The 16,438-nt window shown below is 41.5% G+C and overlaps 2 protein-coding genes across 2 annotated transcripts in view; one reads left to right on the top strand and one right to left on the bottom strand.

Moving 5' to 3' along the window:
- The first annotated feature begins 3,145 nt into the window (after positions 1 to 3,145).
- STBD1 (starch binding domain 1) lies at positions 3,146 to 7,263 on the top strand. Its single transcript, XM_010983138.3, has 2 exons — positions 3,146 to 3,447; positions 5,375 to 7,263. The coding sequence occupies exons 1-2, from the start codon at positions 3,240 to 3,242 to the stop codon at positions 6,235 to 6,237; spliced, it is 1,071 nt and encodes a 356-aa protein (XP_010981440.1). The 5' UTR covers positions 3,146 to 3,239; the 3' UTR covers positions 6,238 to 7,263.
- A 2,338-nt stretch (positions 7,264 to 9,601) lies between these two features.
- Positions 9,602 to 16,438, bottom strand: part of CCDC158 (coiled-coil domain containing 158) — a 69,616-nt gene continuing 62,779 nt past the window's right edge. The window contains exons 22-25 of the mRNA XM_064485521.1: positions 15,613 to 15,680; positions 13,082 to 13,240; positions 11,233 to 11,340; positions 9,602 to 9,819 (exon numbers count right to left, since the gene is read on the bottom strand). Of these exons, the coding sequence (XP_064341591.1) occupies positions 9,743 to 9,819; positions 11,233 to 11,340; positions 13,082 to 13,240; positions 15,613 to 15,680 (412 nt within the window). The 3' untranslated portion in view covers positions 9,602 to 9,742. The remainder of the gene's footprint in view (positions 9,820 to 11,232; positions 11,341 to 13,081; positions 13,241 to 15,612; positions 15,681 to 16,438) is intronic.

The raw sequence follows: 16,438 nt of genomic DNA on the forward strand, positions 1-16,438 counted from the left end.
GAACCCATCTCAGCCGACTTACCATCTTCCTCCCTCGTCCCTACTGGTTCTGCTTTTTTTGGTTGTTGTTGTTCCCACCTTCCTAGGCTCAAAGGTCTTCCACACGGAGGCAAAAACATTATTTTGCAACTGTATAGTGATAAACACAGTATTGTTAATGCTATAAGTATATTTTTAGAATGTGTGACTGTAGACTTTTAACAAATATGGCAGTGAGTGGAGTTTCCTTTGAAAGCAGCAACATAGTAATCAGAGTCGACGTTTAAGTTTAGAAAAGCCAAATAAATAATGTTCCTTAAAAATGTTGCATGATACATCTGATAAAATGCAAAAAGAATTCTGAAGAGTTGGGAAGAATTGTCTTTTTAAATTATATTTTTAATAAATGAAATAGCAATTGATAACAATAATAAACCTTCATTAAGAGCCTTCTAGGTATCAGAAATGAGTAGTGGAACTTGCATCCTAGGACTTTATACATCTTCTGGAATTTCATTCATTAGCACATTGATAAAAATTTTGATGGATGAAGCAGTAGCTGAAGTTATCAGTGAGGAAATAAAATGTTCAAGGATTTTCATATAAAATCACTCTATTGGCTTGAGAGTTTGTAAAATTTAAGGACAGCCTATGTATGACATCAAGTTTTACTTTGACAAAAGGAAATGGAATAATTCTAAATTTTTCAACGAAATTTTGACTGTTAAAATATTAGATCTACAGTAGTCTTACAAGAACCAATTAGTAAGACAGAGTCCATAAAGGAAATGCTATTTTATATACTGACATTCATTTTCTTAAAGATAGTTTTGCTATTACTTTTCATTGTTTTCATATTCATCTCAAGATTTGTTTTGTTATCTTAAGGCTGCTTGAATTGAGATCTATGTGTGGTTGTCAGTAACTACCGGTCTTTTAAAAAGCCCATCATTGACTCCCTAATTAGTGTAAGACATGAAATCTACTTGACAAAAAAGCAACATCTACATTGTGCTTAAAAAAAAAGCAGGTAGAATCTATACAAAGAAGATGATAATAATGCTGCAGACTGGGAATATATGAAGCTTTTAATTCACTTACTCAACCAGTACTTTTTGAGGGACCACTCTGGGAATGTTCTAGGTGCCAGAAATTCAGCAGAGAACAAAGGACAATAAACTCTGCTTTCATGTAGTTTACATTCCAAAGAGAGGAAAGAGAAATTAAGTAGAACAAACCTGTGGTGGAATTAGATTAGTAGAATGTATTAGAATTGATGCCCTAAATTCTAAGGAGAAAGTAAAGCATAGGGAGTAGGGGTTGTAATTAAAATGGGGATTATCAGGGAAGGGTTTACAGGACAGATGACATTGTGTAAAGATCTGAAGTAGAGATGTTAGGTATATGGATGGATTTTGGCAGCAAGGATGACTCTATGCAGGAAGCCAGGGTGGCTGAAGAAGGGAGAGAGAGAGATGAGCTCAGAGACACCCTGGGGGCAGATCCTGTAGTCTTAAAAGGTTTTTGCCAGGAGTTGTGGAGCAATTAAAGGGTCTTGAGCAGAGGCCCAGAAAATGGGCGTGTTTCAACAGGATTATTTAGATTGCTATTTGAAACTATGTAAGGGCTCAAAGGTGGAAGCAGGGAGAGCTGTGCAAGGTGACGGCAGTAATCCAGGTAAGAAATGATGGTGGCAGGCCCAGGGTGACACTCGCTGTGGAGAGAAGTAGAATTCTGAATATATTTTGAAGAGTGGCAGAATTTGCTACTGACTACTGTGAGAGGGGGTAAAAAGAAGAGTCAAGAACGACTCCAACTTTTTTAGGAACGGGAAAGGATGTGGTTGCCACTTTCCGAGATGAAGAAGTCGGAGCAAGTAGCCCGTCTGGGGACATCAGATTTGAGTGAATTGGATTTGAGACATCTATTAGCAACCAGGAGGAGGTGCTGAGTTGGCGCGGTCTCCTCTCCCATCTTCCCTCTCCCCGCCTCTTGATGGTAGGGACTGCGACCTGCACCAAGGCGCTAGCACCAGTAAGTCTACTGGCCGGTCTTGCACCCCTTAGGGGCTGCTGTACCGTCGAACATGGGGCACATTTAAACGATTTGTCTTACCAGAGGAGCTATTTTAGCTGTTATTCCAAGGCGGATATTTGCCAGCTGTGGTCGTAGCAGTTGGATGTAGGAGCGTGTAGGTCAAGGATAAGTCTCACTCTGCTGATACAAATATGGGAACCATTAGCTTGACGTTGGAATGTGAAGCCTTCAGATCAGCAGAGGAGTGAATTAAGAAAGAAATGTGTATAATTCTTAGTTTCCAGGGTTGTTTTGTGGGGATCAAATTAAACGCAACCATTAAACACCTGGCACACTGACAGCGCTTAGCAAAGATGGTTGCAGTTTTTATTGATAAACCCATCCGTAGTAGCTTGCCTCTGTGTAACATCCAGTCCAATCAGGAGGGCGCGCATTTTGTGACAACCACGCATCCCAAAAGAGGTCGACTGGATGTGGCTGAGGTGACTGGCATTTAGAGATGGAAGGATCCTAGTCTGATTCTTTTCCTTTTACAGCAGGAGGCGGAAGCTTGCAGAAGCTAAGCGCAGCTAACCGAAGGCCAAACGCAGCCTCCACTGCGCCCGCTGTGCTCCTGGTCTACCCCATCCCATCCAGCCCGGCTGCCTCTCCAGATCCAGCTCCAGCTCCAGCCGCAGCCCCATGTGGTCGACACATATCGGCCCCTTCTGCGCTAAGTTTCTGGAAGCTTCGGTCTCTATCCGACCGCGCCACATCTAAGTGTCTGTGAAGAGGAGGAGGCGCCGAGGTGCCTGGCGCAGTCCCAGGCAGGGACTGCCTGACGGGCAGCTGGAGCGGGAAGGGGTAAGGCAGCGGGGCAGGTGCGGGTTTGCGCGGCGGAGCCGTTGCGCCCTTGGGTTCTTTCCGCTCGCGGGACGCACCTGAAACAGGGCGCCCGATACTCCAGGCCGCCGGCGACTGGCAGAATCGGGAAGGAAAATATTGGAGAAGGAGGGCGCTCGCGCGTCCGCCCAGCTGGAGCCTGAGGCTGCAGCCTCGGGGCGGGAAGCTGGGCGGGGCTGGGAAAGTTGAGTCCTAGTCGCGGAGGGCTGGGCTCCGAGCGGGAGCCCCCGCCGCCCGGGACCGTAAAAGGCTGGAGCGGGCTGGGTAGGTGTGGCTCCGCCTGCGTGACCTGAGCCCCCGTCTCGGTCGCCGTCGTCTCCCGCAGCTGCGGCCTCTCAGCCATGGGCGCCGTCTGGTCCGCCCTGCTGGTTGGAGGGGGTCTGGCCGGAGCGCTTTTCGTTTGGCTGCTGCGGGACACGGGAAAGGAGGGGGACGCGGAGCGGGGGAAGGACGCCTCTCCAGGGGAGGCTGCGGCTCCGGGAGGCGATAAGGGTGGCGGCGGCGGTCTGAGCCCTGGACCTTCTAGGCGGGAGCTGGTCACCAAACCAGGTATTCTTCCTCCCCGTGTCTCGAGGGGCAGATCTGCCAGGGGGGCTGTGAAGTTCACTGAGGGAGGAAAAGGCACACCTGGAGCTTTCCTAGCGGCCCATTCCCAAGGACTAGCTTCCTCTACCGGAGACAGGACCCTCTCCGCGGCCCGCATTTCCCCTGGCTGGTGCGCACGCGCCGGGCGGGGTTCTCGCCCTCCACCGAGGCCCTGGAGATGCCCTGGCGCTGCGTCCAAGGGCCGCGCCCCGCTGAGTCGCTGCCCTCGGCGCCCGCCCCTGAGGACTTGCACCGGCCCCTCCAGCGGGGATGGGCTCCTCCGCTTGGCGGCGCTTGGTGCAGTGCGGGCAGCTGCAGCGGCAGCACCCCTTCAGGGCCTTTGGAAAGGAGTGCTTAGGTCTAGGGGACCTACGACCCTCTCCAATTTCTGGCCCGACAGGGACCCTGTCTCAGTCCCAGTCCCACAGCATCATGTCTTCCCATCCCTCACCCCATGGAAGAGCCACGTTCGGGAACACTGGAGCAGTGAGCACCTCCCACTATCTGGACGCTTCTGTCAGGGAGGCAAAGTTCAGGTTGGACTCTGGCCATGAAGGCCTCGGCTGAGTCCCTGGGGCTGCGCGCTGGCCGCCCGTATCAGAGCCGTCGGGCCTCCCCCATGCTCACCCCGGACGGTGCAGGGTTGTCTGAAACCCCAGGGAAGAGGCACACTTAATAGGGGTGCTTAATAGAGGACCCGACTCCGATGAGTAGAACTGATATCTAGGTTTTCATCTCTATATTTTAGACCCTGCATGCTGGGCAAAGTGCACTGACAGAAAACCTTACTTTCCAGTGCCCTCCCTGGGCGAGCTGCCCATGCCTGAATGCTAGTCCAGTGGTGAAAATGACATCTGCAAACTTTTAGTGGAGTGGTGTTCATGTGTGCCTTTCCTGCGACTGGTTTTGGATGAGCACAGATCCCATTTATCTTCTTTTTTGTGAAAGCCAGCCTCATGTATGTTGTAGGTTGAAAGATGGGAAACTCAGTAATTTTTATGTCTTACTTCCAACTCCACCATTAGAAAGAGACAAAATTAAACAAAACGTCCCTGTTCCCACCCCAAACCCCCATCTATACTGATTGTATGGTTGTGGAGATTTCCATCTTACAGAGAGCTATTTGGACCATCAAGGAGGTGGCCAAAAAGGAAACTGAGTCTTTAGGGAGCTTGGATTGTGTACTCTTAAGAATATGTATTTTTAAAGTATACAATGGGAGGGGATATAAAAAGCTGAAGAAGTTTCTGATGCACATGGGATTGGCAGGGAGAATCCAGCCCTCTCCCTGACCCTCACCGCCATTTCTGGCCCAGGGACGCACTGCTGTCCTTTGAATTCTCCCACAGTGACAGCTGCAGCTAATCTGCCCGCACCTGTGAAAGCCAGTCCCTGACCTGCATGTAGTTCCTGGGGGTACGAGTGTACTCTTCTGGTTTACAGAGTAACCATCAGCTCTTCGCCACACAGGCTGGACAACATTTTTTGATGATAGGAGCCAAACTTGACTTGGTTGCACGCCAGTGTGGCCTGGACTGCGGAGATCCAGGACCGTGACAGGGTTACACTTCCGCTTCTCCAGCTTGCCACCTCATTTACACTCTTGTGCTGGTATACTGACACTCTTGGACGTGCATTTTATTATGGGATATGCATGTGTATTCTTAGAGCACAGTGTTGTGGCCATACTAGGTAGTTAAGTACTTGATTTTAATAGAGACAGTCTGTGAACTGCAGATAAGTTAGTAGCAAAGTCTTTAATAACTAAACATATTTTCTCAGCCTAACTTGATTCTTTCTCACATGAACTGCCTAACATTATTATATTTTTCATTATTATTATTATTATTATTATTATTAATTATTATTATTATTATTATTATTATTTTAGAGCATCTTCAAGAAAGCAATGGACGTTTGGTTTCTGAGACCAAAGGCCCTGGTGACCTGCAAGCAGCAGCATGGAGACTGCAGAGTCCTTCTGGAGAAGGTGGTAACTGGGACAAGTCAAGAGCGCATGTTCCTTCTGGACAGTTTCCAGACTCAGAATCTCTAGCTACCTCAGGGACTGGTAATGCTCAAAGTCACTCTAATGTATCAAGACATAAAAGCCTTGGATCTCCCACAGGAGAACAGGGATTCCAAGAAGGCCAAAAGACACCTGCTAAAGCAGCTCCACATTCGGCAGAGAAGCTGCCTTCTAGCAACCTGTTCCTGGACAGAGCAAAAGAAGACATGAACCTTGCACAGCTGGACAGTCAGGCCCGGGCTGACCATGAGGACTGGGAGATGATGTCCCGGCACTCATCTTGGGGAGATGTTGGTCTGGGAGGCAGTCCTGAGGCTCCAGTGTTAAGCTCTAACCAGGGAAAGGACTATGGCAGAAGCACTCTTATGGAAGCGAGAGGTCAGGAAGTGGGTGTGAAACCAAAAAGGGCAGTAGCAGTGTCTGCAGAGTCTCGGCAGGTTAGCATCAGGTTCCAGGTCCATTATATCACAAATGCTGGTGTGCAGTTCATTGCAATAACTGGAGACCATGAGAGTCTTGGGAGGTGGAAGGCTTACATCCCACTCCAGGGTAGCAAGGATGGGCTCTGGTCTCGTTCTGTGTCCCTGCCAGCAGACACAGTGGTAGAATGGAAGTTCGTGGTGGTAGAGAATGGGGAAGTTAGTCGTTGGGAAGAATGCAACAATAGATTCTTAGAGACTGGCCATGAGGATAAAGTGCTTCACAAGTGGTGGGGGATTCACTGATGCAGTCTGCGAAGTACTGAAGAAGCTGTTGCAGAAAGTGGAAGAGGCTAAGGTTGTGGAGCACCCTGAATAATTTAAAATAAAGGAAATGTAGCTCCAAACCTAGCCATCAGAGTTGTTTCAAATTTGCTAGTGGCTTTTGTCTCATGTGTAGATAATGCTTCCAGTGAGCCTGGACTTTTTTTCCCTGTGGTATCGATGGATGGGTTTATGCTGATCCATCATTTCTTTAGGGCTTGGTCGTCTTGGGGAGTGGCTGGCTAAGCTTCAGATGTGCACTGGTCAGGAACCACAGAAACTAACCAGCTGCACAGGATTTAGGCTTGAGCTTTTGGGAGATCCTTAAACTAGGGAAGTGAAACAAGCCTCATTCAAAAAGAGCTGATTTCCTATTGATACAGCTGGAGAAACACTCTCTGCTGCATACACATTTTATATTTAAAAGTAGTTAACACCATATGGAACCGTTATTAGAAAATATCTGGTCACTAGATGTAATTAGTAAGGATATGAGGTAATGTATTAAGACTTCCCAATGTTTTTGCTTGATTTTACCTGCCACAGATGGTTTGAAGGTAGCAAGTATATTCTTGTCTTAATGATCGAAGGCTGGTGTAGAGACAAGGGGCCTAATCAGAATGTGCCAGCGGGAGCAGCCCAAGAGAAAGAGAAAAGGACGGGGGTTAAGGTGTAGGCTAAGCAAGGCGGCCTGAATGACACCTCTTCGAGGGCTGGGAGGTATAGGCCAGCCTGACTGCATGGTGGGATGCGCCGTCATGTACTCGTGGGGCCTCGTAGGACCACCTCTCCCACTGCCCCTCTCTCACACTAGATCTGGGCTGACACACGGCTGTTCTATAGCGATTGTTTCACCCTCCTCCTTCTCCTTTCATGCCAGAAGCTGTCTTGAGTAACAAAATTGTAACAGAACAGTGATACAGAAGTACATCTTTGCTCTAGGAAGAAATAAACATTTAAACTTTGCCATTATAACTGAAAAAATAATAAAACCTGAGTTTTAATATCTTTATTAAATGTCTGAATTATTTGTATAAATCTTAGTACCATAGCAGTTAGATGTAAAATAAAATTTTCTCCACTAAAGACACAGAAAAAAAGCAAACATTAAGAGGCATAGAAGTCTGCTTTTCTCCTTCCTTTAGAGAAAAAGTTTTAGAGTATTTATTTTAAAACTTTACCTGTGGAGGGATGCCTGTACTTGAAAATTAATTCTACATTTAAAAAAACCTTTTAATAAGTGTAACATTTATTGGCAAAACAATGTTTAGTCCTGGTGACAGATGGTCTTTGTTGAAAAGAGCATAAACCCAACTGGAAAAGTGTTAGAAAGTGCGTAAAGAACTGTTTTTGGCTCATAGTATTTTTAATGTTAAATTCACATATACTTCTTACCTACTTCATAATGAATTTTATATTCTGCCAGTGAGGTCTCCAGAAGACATTTACCACTGCTGCACAGAATGCCCAAGCATATCTGTTAGGTAAAGCAATTCACAATAGAAATCTGTTTAAAGTTCTCACTAGTCATTTTATCATTACCTGATGAAATAAAAATCTTTCAGTAAAGCCAATTGATTTAAGAGATACATATAATACTAAACTTCATATTTTAAAAACTCATTATTTAAAATTGGACGTGCTTAGAGTGAGGAATAGGAGGGCTGGGGGAGGACTTGGGTCCTACTTAGCTTATTACCCGCAGTGGTTAGGCCGAACGCTACCTGCTGTCACAGACACCTCCGTGTCACGCGGTGGCAACAGCAGCAGGGCTGTTCCTGGCAGGAGGGCGGTTTTCCTTGCCCATCGCCACCCAGGCTCCTGTCCCATGGCTCTCCTGTCCCCCTAGCCATCGCTGTCCTCTGTAACCAGCTGGTGGAAGGAGAAATAAAGTAAGGAAAGACACCACGCTTACTAAAACTTTAGGCCAGAAAGTTCCAAGTACTGCTGTGTTCACGTGCCTCTAGTGAGACCTGGTCAGGTGGCCACATGCAGGTGGAGGCGAGGGGGGCTGGGGAACAGCCTCTGGCTGGGCAGCAGTTTCTCAGTGACATCTGTACTACAGAACAGAAGTACAGACTTCTGGGGGCAGGCTGGCTTCTGTGACATTGTTCCTGTTGTCTTTGGCACAACTGAAACATTTCTGTATCTGTTCTTCTGGTCTCCTTTTATTTGGTTGACATCCTGTAGTATAATAAATATATTTCGTTTCTGTCCTTGGTTCCTGGCACAGAGCTCCTCAACCCCTTGGCATTTCCTGAGAGACAGGAGTGCCTTTTGTTATTCATAATAAAGCCCTTTAGGTCACCCTGAGTTTCTGCCAGTGAGGTGACTTAGGTGGGCCCCTAGATAGCCTCCGGCTAGGACTGGTCACCAGAAAGACCAAGTGGTTGGAAGCTTGTGACTTTCAGCTCCACAGGCTGAGCTCCGGGATGGGGAGGGGCCTGGAGATGAAGCTCCACAAAGACCCTTAAATGATGAGATTTAATGAGCTTCCAGTTGGAGAGCAAATCAACGGCATGGAAGCTCCACAGCACCACCCCTTACCTTGCTCTGTGCATCTCTTCCATTTGGCTGGTCCTGAGTTATAGCCTTTATAATAAACTGTAATAGTAAGTAAAGCACTTTCCTGAGTTCTGTGATCATTTCTAGCAAGTTATTGAAACTTTAGAGGGGGGTGTGGGAACCCCCAGTTTGTAGCCAGTCAAAAAGTACAGGTGGCCTGGGACCTGGGGGCAGTCTTGTGGGACTGAGCCCTTAAGTCTGGAGACTCTGACACTAACTCCAGGCAGTGTCAGAACTGAACTGACTCACAGACACCCAGTTGGTGTCCACAGAGAATTGGTTATTGGTGCTGGAAAACACACCACATACAAATGCCACTAATTTATTAAAATCTAATTAAGGCAGACTGAATCCATTCAATCTGCAGAAGATACCAACTGGCTAAAGAATAATAAACTTTTTCTTTCTTTCTTTATAGTTATTAATATGTAAAAAAAGAAACTTTTCCAAAAGTTTTCATCAGGGGCCCCAATGTTTTGTTGTGTGATTACATTCACTGATATTGACAGAACAGTGAGTTCAGGGTCACAAAAGGAATCCCTGTCAGTACCTTGGAGTTTGTCCTTCTGGGCATGATACCCCATCTTTCACTTTCATGTGAAAGCAGTTTTTAAGCTGAAAAAAAAGAAAAGGACTATTGCCTCAGCACCAGTAAAGATAACGTAAAACACGTAGTTATTCCAACACACTGGTATTAGCACAAATTAACACCTACAAGGTATGAACACTTTCACATCTGGCTAGTACTGCTTGAAGTTTTACTGTGAGAGCATTCAAGAATAGTTTGTTTCAAAATAGTTTACAGGATAGGGTATCTTTTATTAAATTTTCACATAAAAAGAAAAAAGTACACAGGGCACTAATTATACGTAACACCACAATTAATTGGGCATCACCTCTCTGTAAATAGGCAAGCAATGTATCATTTTAGTAACATTTTTTCCTGGTCTTTCACTTTCTGTATCCTCTTTTCTTGATTTCTGATCATTGAAGACATTGCTGAAAATGTTGATAAAACAGTTAGAAAACAACATTTACTCAGGCTTTAAATTCCATAATGTGCCTCTTAAAAGGTCAGCTTGCTACTATAAACACATTCTGAGCTTAAGAAGTTCTTACCAATTGTAAAGTAGCGTATTTTTTAAAAGACTGAAGTCATGAAACAGAGATAAGGGCAGATCTTTGCTCTTTCAGCTGTTTTAAATGAGCATGATTATCATTATTACAGAAGTAATACACACTAATTGTAAATAATCTGAACACCTCAGGAGGGTACAAAGAGAGATAAAGGTCATTCTATGCCTCTGTTCCCCCAACCTGTTGAACCTCCCCTCCCCAGGTCATCACTGTAAACCCTTCGGCATATTCACATGTACACACACACACAAGTCTTCTTTACACAAATGGAAATATGTGGTATAAATTGTTCTGTAGCTTGTTTTACTCAACAAAATGTCAACATCTTTCCAGTTCAGCTCATGTTTTGTTATGACTGCACAGTATTTCATTATGTGGATGTACCAACATGTTAGTAAATACATTTTTAAAAGTTGCTTTCTTATTCTTGTTTATAAATAATGCTATAGGACATATGTCTGTAAACAGACTTTTATGTGTGTGTGCAATTTTTCTTGCAGAATATATTGCTTGAAGTGGAGTTTCTGGGTCAAAGAATATGTGCCACTTTAAATTTTGATAAATGCTCCAAAAGTTCTCTCCAAAATATTTGTTTTATAATTTCCAAGAGATATTCCAGCCAGACAATGCAACCAACAAAAAGTTTTTTAAAAAAATTTTAAACAAATACAACACATCTTCCATTTGGATTATTACATGATAGGATTACTCAGATAAAGTCAGAAATATAAGTCAAAGTGTGAATAAAAATGGTGTCAGTAAGATAATGCATCCTCCTTAAAAAGCTTACAATAGACTTAAAATGAAATGTTTTCCTTTATGTTTATATACACAGAGATCTGGAATTACCATAAAGAATTTGTAATTTTCTTTAATAACAATTTGGTATAGCTTTAGTATATTAAAAAGTGTGGATTCTGGACTCAGAAATTGCAGAGATCAAGCCTCAGCTCTACTACTCATTGTGTGACTTAGAACTTGCTGCCAGTGACTCTTAGCTACCTCATTACCAAATGACGTGATCCTAGTGCCCACCTCCTGGTGTTGTGAAGCTCATAAGTTAAGGCACTGAGTACAGGGCCTGGCACATAGCTGATAAGTGCTCAGTATTAATCCAAGGGTTAGTCATGCTTAAGACCCTCATATTTTGACCAAGGATTATGAATTGCTTATTCAATATCCATTTCGGTTGGTCCACAGATAGGAGGCCTAACCTGAAGGGAAGGTGGGTATTCTTTTCAGCAAGGAAGATTGCTCCAAAAATGTTCACCATACCTTGGTTCTTCATCTGTAAATCTTCTACCAGAGTCTGCAAGCTTTCCAGTCTGTTCTGAAGCTTCCTGCATGTTTTTCCGGTTGTTTCTATTGGCTGAGACTGTGAAGCTATTAGAAAATTGCTTAGATGTGGTATTAAAAGTCTATTCAATATTTCTTTTTAGAAATCTTCCAATTACAGGTTAAACAGTCTCTGCTTTAAAATAATGGACTCTTTAAAGCACTATTTTAAAATAAAGAAACGTCAAATCTAAATATTGCAATACTAGCTTATCTGATTGTTTCAGACCAGTCTGATTTAGTATTATTTAACTACATAGCATTAAATGGGATGAGTGGGAGGAACACTTCAAGTTTAATGATACATTCTGCATTGTAAATGACAACTTTTCATACCAAATCTGAGTAGTTCCAGTAACTTGGGGTTTGGAAGAGCAAGATTCAATACTGACACTGGCAACATTTTTGAATGTGTGTGAGGCCAAGCACCCATTTCAGTTGCTGTCACGTGAATGAGGACAGTATTGTATGATGGGAGAGGGCAGTACAGACATGGCCACAGTGAACATGGAACCTAGAATAAACGTGGCAGCAGCAACTGAGGAGGGCCCAGAGGCATCTTGGCTAGTCTCTAATAGGTAGGTATGCGAAGTTTTGTCAACCTCTAAAAACTAGTTGTCAATCTCAAGATTTTAATTTTGAGCTTAGTCTCTGACTTGCTGTATAATCTTGAAAATAGTTTTGATGGCTCATTTTCCTATCAAAAAATGCCCTTTTAATTAAATATATTAAGTCTAAAAGGCAATCATCTGGGACTTATTTTAGTTCAAGAGAAAAAAAAACAATTTCTCAGAGAGATTTTTAACATAAATAATATAAAATTTGATGTTTGATGACTATCTAACAATAGGGGGATAAAAAAGAAAATGCCATGCTATAACGTAACCACAAACTAATAATGAGGTGACCAGCAGCACTGTTCTACTCCTGCAATAATCACTGCTCTAATAATGAAGTAACTTGTTACTCTAACTGTTTTTTAAATATTAAAGAATAACTTAGAAATATAAGAGATGAAGGAGGATACAAATGCAGAAAAAAGATAGTAAAAAAGAAAATGTATTAAAATCTATGATTAGATTCTGATTTTCTTTTCTTTTTTTTTTTAGGATCTAAAATATATTGGGTATAAAATTTCAAAAGACCAGAAACTGACTTAACAATGATGCAACAACTTGCCTAGTTTATTCCTTATCAAAGGGAATGATGCCATAGGGCACTAGGGCAGTGTGAGTCATATATGGTGAAAAACATTTCAAATTCAATTCAATATAGAAGTCCACTTATTTATCAGGCACTTATTCAAAATCAAACATTTTTCCCATCCATCTTAGTGAATAACAAATGAACTTAAAATTTAAAAAATGAGAACATTTTGACAAATTTGTATGATAGATACTTGCACTTTCAAAGGCAAAGACTGAAGAGAGTCATAATTTCAGAGAATGTAAATAAGAAAAAAAGTCATTCTCAGCATTTAAAAAAGACCCAAAATCTTATTATAAAATGGAGAAAAAAGTTCATTATTCATATCAGAGAAAGAAAAAGATAATATTTACCTATAACATCTATGTACATTTACTAAGGGATGTGTGTGTATGTGTGTATACAACAGCTATTCTATTTAAATAAGACCCACATAAGCACACACCCACCACACAACATCAATTAGAGCATACATATAAGAACACCGTGTAAAACCTTATTAATTCCGATTATGGAAAACAACTGTTAATTCATCAGAGTAGGAAATTGATTAATCTCATCAATGATGTCAGATCATTCTTACCTTTAACAGAATCAGACGAATGGACAGGCTTGGTGGATCTATACTGTGATGTGGAACCTATAGAATCTTCAACTGAACTAGTTAGGAGTGAGTGAACTGGAGACTTCTTAGGAGAGGAATGGAATGAACGAGAAGCAGGATTTTTCACAGATGGACTTCCTAAAAGTTGACAAGAACAAAAGTAAAAGGACAAAATTAATTAAAAATAGTATACTGCACCTCTTGAAAAATCAAACTTTCATGAGAAAATGTTCCCAATGATGGGGGTGGGGGTGGGTGTTCTAGTAAATACCCAAGGCTTCGAGTTGGAACTGAAAAGGGCTATGTTTTATGAATAAGGAACAAGATCTGCCCTTAGGGATCCTGAGGTCTATCTTCAAATTATCTTCATTCCTGATTGCATTAAATTGATCTGGGATTGCTGGTGTCCTTGGTTGTGTACCAGAAGCAAGCATGAATGCTGTCTGGAGGAAGGTGACCTTATTCTAAGTCGCAAACCATCTGTACAATTTTTCACACATCTGTCATACAACAACCAGGCATATGAGGAGACAAAAATAACATGGCAGAAAAAACCAAGAGAAAAAATACAGGTAATAGATATAGACCCACAAGATCTGGATAATGGAGGCACAGCCTACCACAGACTCAAAAGCATTACTCTAAACCCCAAACCAGTTCTTCTTACATAAAGAAAACCACACCTAGACACATCAACAAAAACTGCAGTAAATAAATGAAACTCAAAGACAAAAACAATCTTATAGCTGCCAGAAAGGCAAAAAGGACAGATTACATGTAAATGAGTAACAATTAATTTTAGAGCTGACTTGTTAGTAGAGACAATGGAAGCAAAAAAAACAATGATACATTTTCAAAGTGAAGGAAAAATGTTAATCTAGAATTCTATGCTTAGCAAAAATATTCCTCAAAAATGGGGATAAAATAAAGACAAGTTCAGAAAAACAAAAACTAGGAGAACACACTAAAGGCATAAGTAAAATGTTACCAGAGAGAAGGTAAAGTGTGAAGAGGTGGGTGTATCTAAATGGATATCAACTGTACAACACAATGCAAATGATCCACTGTGATATTTACATTTATGATTAAAATGTGACAACAACTGTATGTAAGTTGGAAGGAAAGTGAATGGAGTTAACACGTTCCAAGGCACTCACAATGTATGAGGAAAGGTAAAGGGACTCATTTATATGACTCTAACAAAGCAAGGATATATGTTGTATTCTCTTGGGTAATCATTAAAATAACATGTAAGTGAAGTAAAACCTGAAGGAATTGTTTGACTTCAAATAAATGCTTTTTTTTCTTCACAAAATATTAGTTCTTAAAAGATTTCTCGTAAGTTAAAGGTTATCTAAAAATTAAGAATTTGCATTTATTTTATGAATGTCATGTTTTGATTTTATATACTAATACTCTTCTACAAAAGACAAGAAAATTTGGAAATTTCTCTTCTATCTCTTTCACCTCACAACTGGATTTTCCCTAATTATGTTATTACTGTCCAAATTTATAGCTAAACTTTTGTTGAATAACCATCATTCTCACAGTTTCATTCTTTCCTATTATTTCATTCTCTTCCATAGGAAGGCTTGATTGCTTGCCTGCTGGTTTGCCTTTGCTCTCCAAATCTAACAGATCCTCTCTATTGTTATCTTTCATCTTTCTTAGTTTTAAAAATTCCTTTTCTATATTATCTCTAGGGCCCATCATGTTCTTGAGTATGATTTCAGTCATGTCTATCCTATTTTTTAAAATTTTTCTAAGGCTTTTCCTGTAATTTTTTATTTTTCCTTCTGCATTTCTAGTCTGAGTTATCCCATTTGGCTTTTCCACAAATTCTGTTATCTTTCAATCCCCTCCTTGACCTTCTCATTTTATAGAGCATTTTGCCTACTTATAGTCCTTGGAAAGTATATGGAGAACCATCTGTCTCATTTCTTTTTCTTTTCTTTCCATCCATTCAATAAGTATTTAATGAGCACCTGCTACATGCCAGGAAGGTTCTAGGTCCTGGGATATATCAGTGAGCCAAACAATTAAAGACACCTGCCCTTGTGCAGCTTTTGTCTAGCAGGAGGTGACACACAATGAACAACATAAATTAGTAAGTTACACAGTAGAAAAAATGCTAAGTGTAATTGAAAAAAAGAAAAAGATAAGGGGGACTGGAATTGTGGGAGGGTTACAATTTTTACATAAGTTGGTGAGAGTTAAGTCTTACAGGGTAAGTGACATCTGAGCAAAGACTTTAAAGGAGGTGGTGGGATTAGCAAAGTGGAGGGAACAGTGGGTATAAGGGCCCTATTATAGAAGCTGCCCAGCATGTTGGAGGAACACTTCAAAGGAGGACAAAGCAAAGTGAATGCATGGGGAGTAGCAGGAAGTGAGACCAGAGAGTTACAGGACTTACAGGCCACTGTCATGACTGGCTTTTACTCTCATGGAAACGAGGAGCCACTACAGGGTTTTCAGAAGGTCTCATTTCTGTGCTTTCATTGAAAACTCACCTGCAGATGGGAATGTGAAGCAACCAGGTGGGTCTTCCAAGTCTCCTGTGTGTAATGTGACTGGCTCTCTGGAAGCATAAGAATGGTCATGCAAACATTCCATTTCAAAACACAGTGCTAAATTTATGGACAGAAACAAGATAATGAAGGCAAAAGTGATGGCTGAGAACATAAACCCAAGATGGCAGTTATAACCCTAAACTGCAGAAGTCCTAAAATACCCTATGAAGGAGATCCAAAATTTCATCATCCTTAAGTATTCAGTGCCCACAAACATTTTGCAAAATGAAAATATAATAATATGTAATCTTGGTTAGAAAATACATGTTTGCATAATAATAGCTATAAAACCCAAAATTTCTCTCATGGATTCTAAGAGAGGTAACCTTTTTTTTTTTTAATTGAAGTATAGTTGATTCACAATATTGTGTTAGTTTCTGGAGTACAGCAAAGTGATTCAGTTATACATATATACACATGCATATATATATATTCTTCATATTTTTTTCCATTATGGTTTGTTACAGGATATTGAATATAGTTCCCTGTGCTATAAAGTAAGACCTTGTTGTTTACCTATTTTGTATATAATAGTTTGTATCTGCTAATCCCAAACTCCTAATTTATCCCTCTGCAACCCCCTTTCCCGTATGGTAACCATAAATTTGTTTTCTCTATCTGTAAGTGATATTATATTATATTTGTCTTTGTCTGCCTTACTTCACTTAGTATGATCATCTCTAGGTCCATCCATGTTGCTGCACTATTTCATTCTTTTCTATGGCTGAGTAGTATTATATACGTAATATTTATATATATATCACTA

Source organism: Camelus dromedarius, chromosome 1 (genome assembly GCF_036321535.1).
Source record: "Camelus dromedarius isolate mCamDro1 chromosome 1, mCamDro1.pat, whole genome shotgun sequence".
NCBI classification, from domain to species: domain Eukaryota; kingdom Metazoa; phylum Chordata; class Mammalia; order Artiodactyla; family Camelidae; genus Camelus; species Camelus dromedarius.

Excerpts from the sequence above, each read along its gene's own strand:
- STBD1 (XM_010983138.3), top strand. The coding sequence starts at position 3,240 with ATGGGCGCCGTCTGGTCCGCCCTGCTGGTTGGAGGGGGTCTGGCCGGA. Across the intron at positions 3,448-5,374 it reads GGAGCTGGTCACCAAACCAG|AGCATCTTCAAGAAAGCAAT; the intron begins GTATTCTTCCTC and ends TTATTATTTTAG.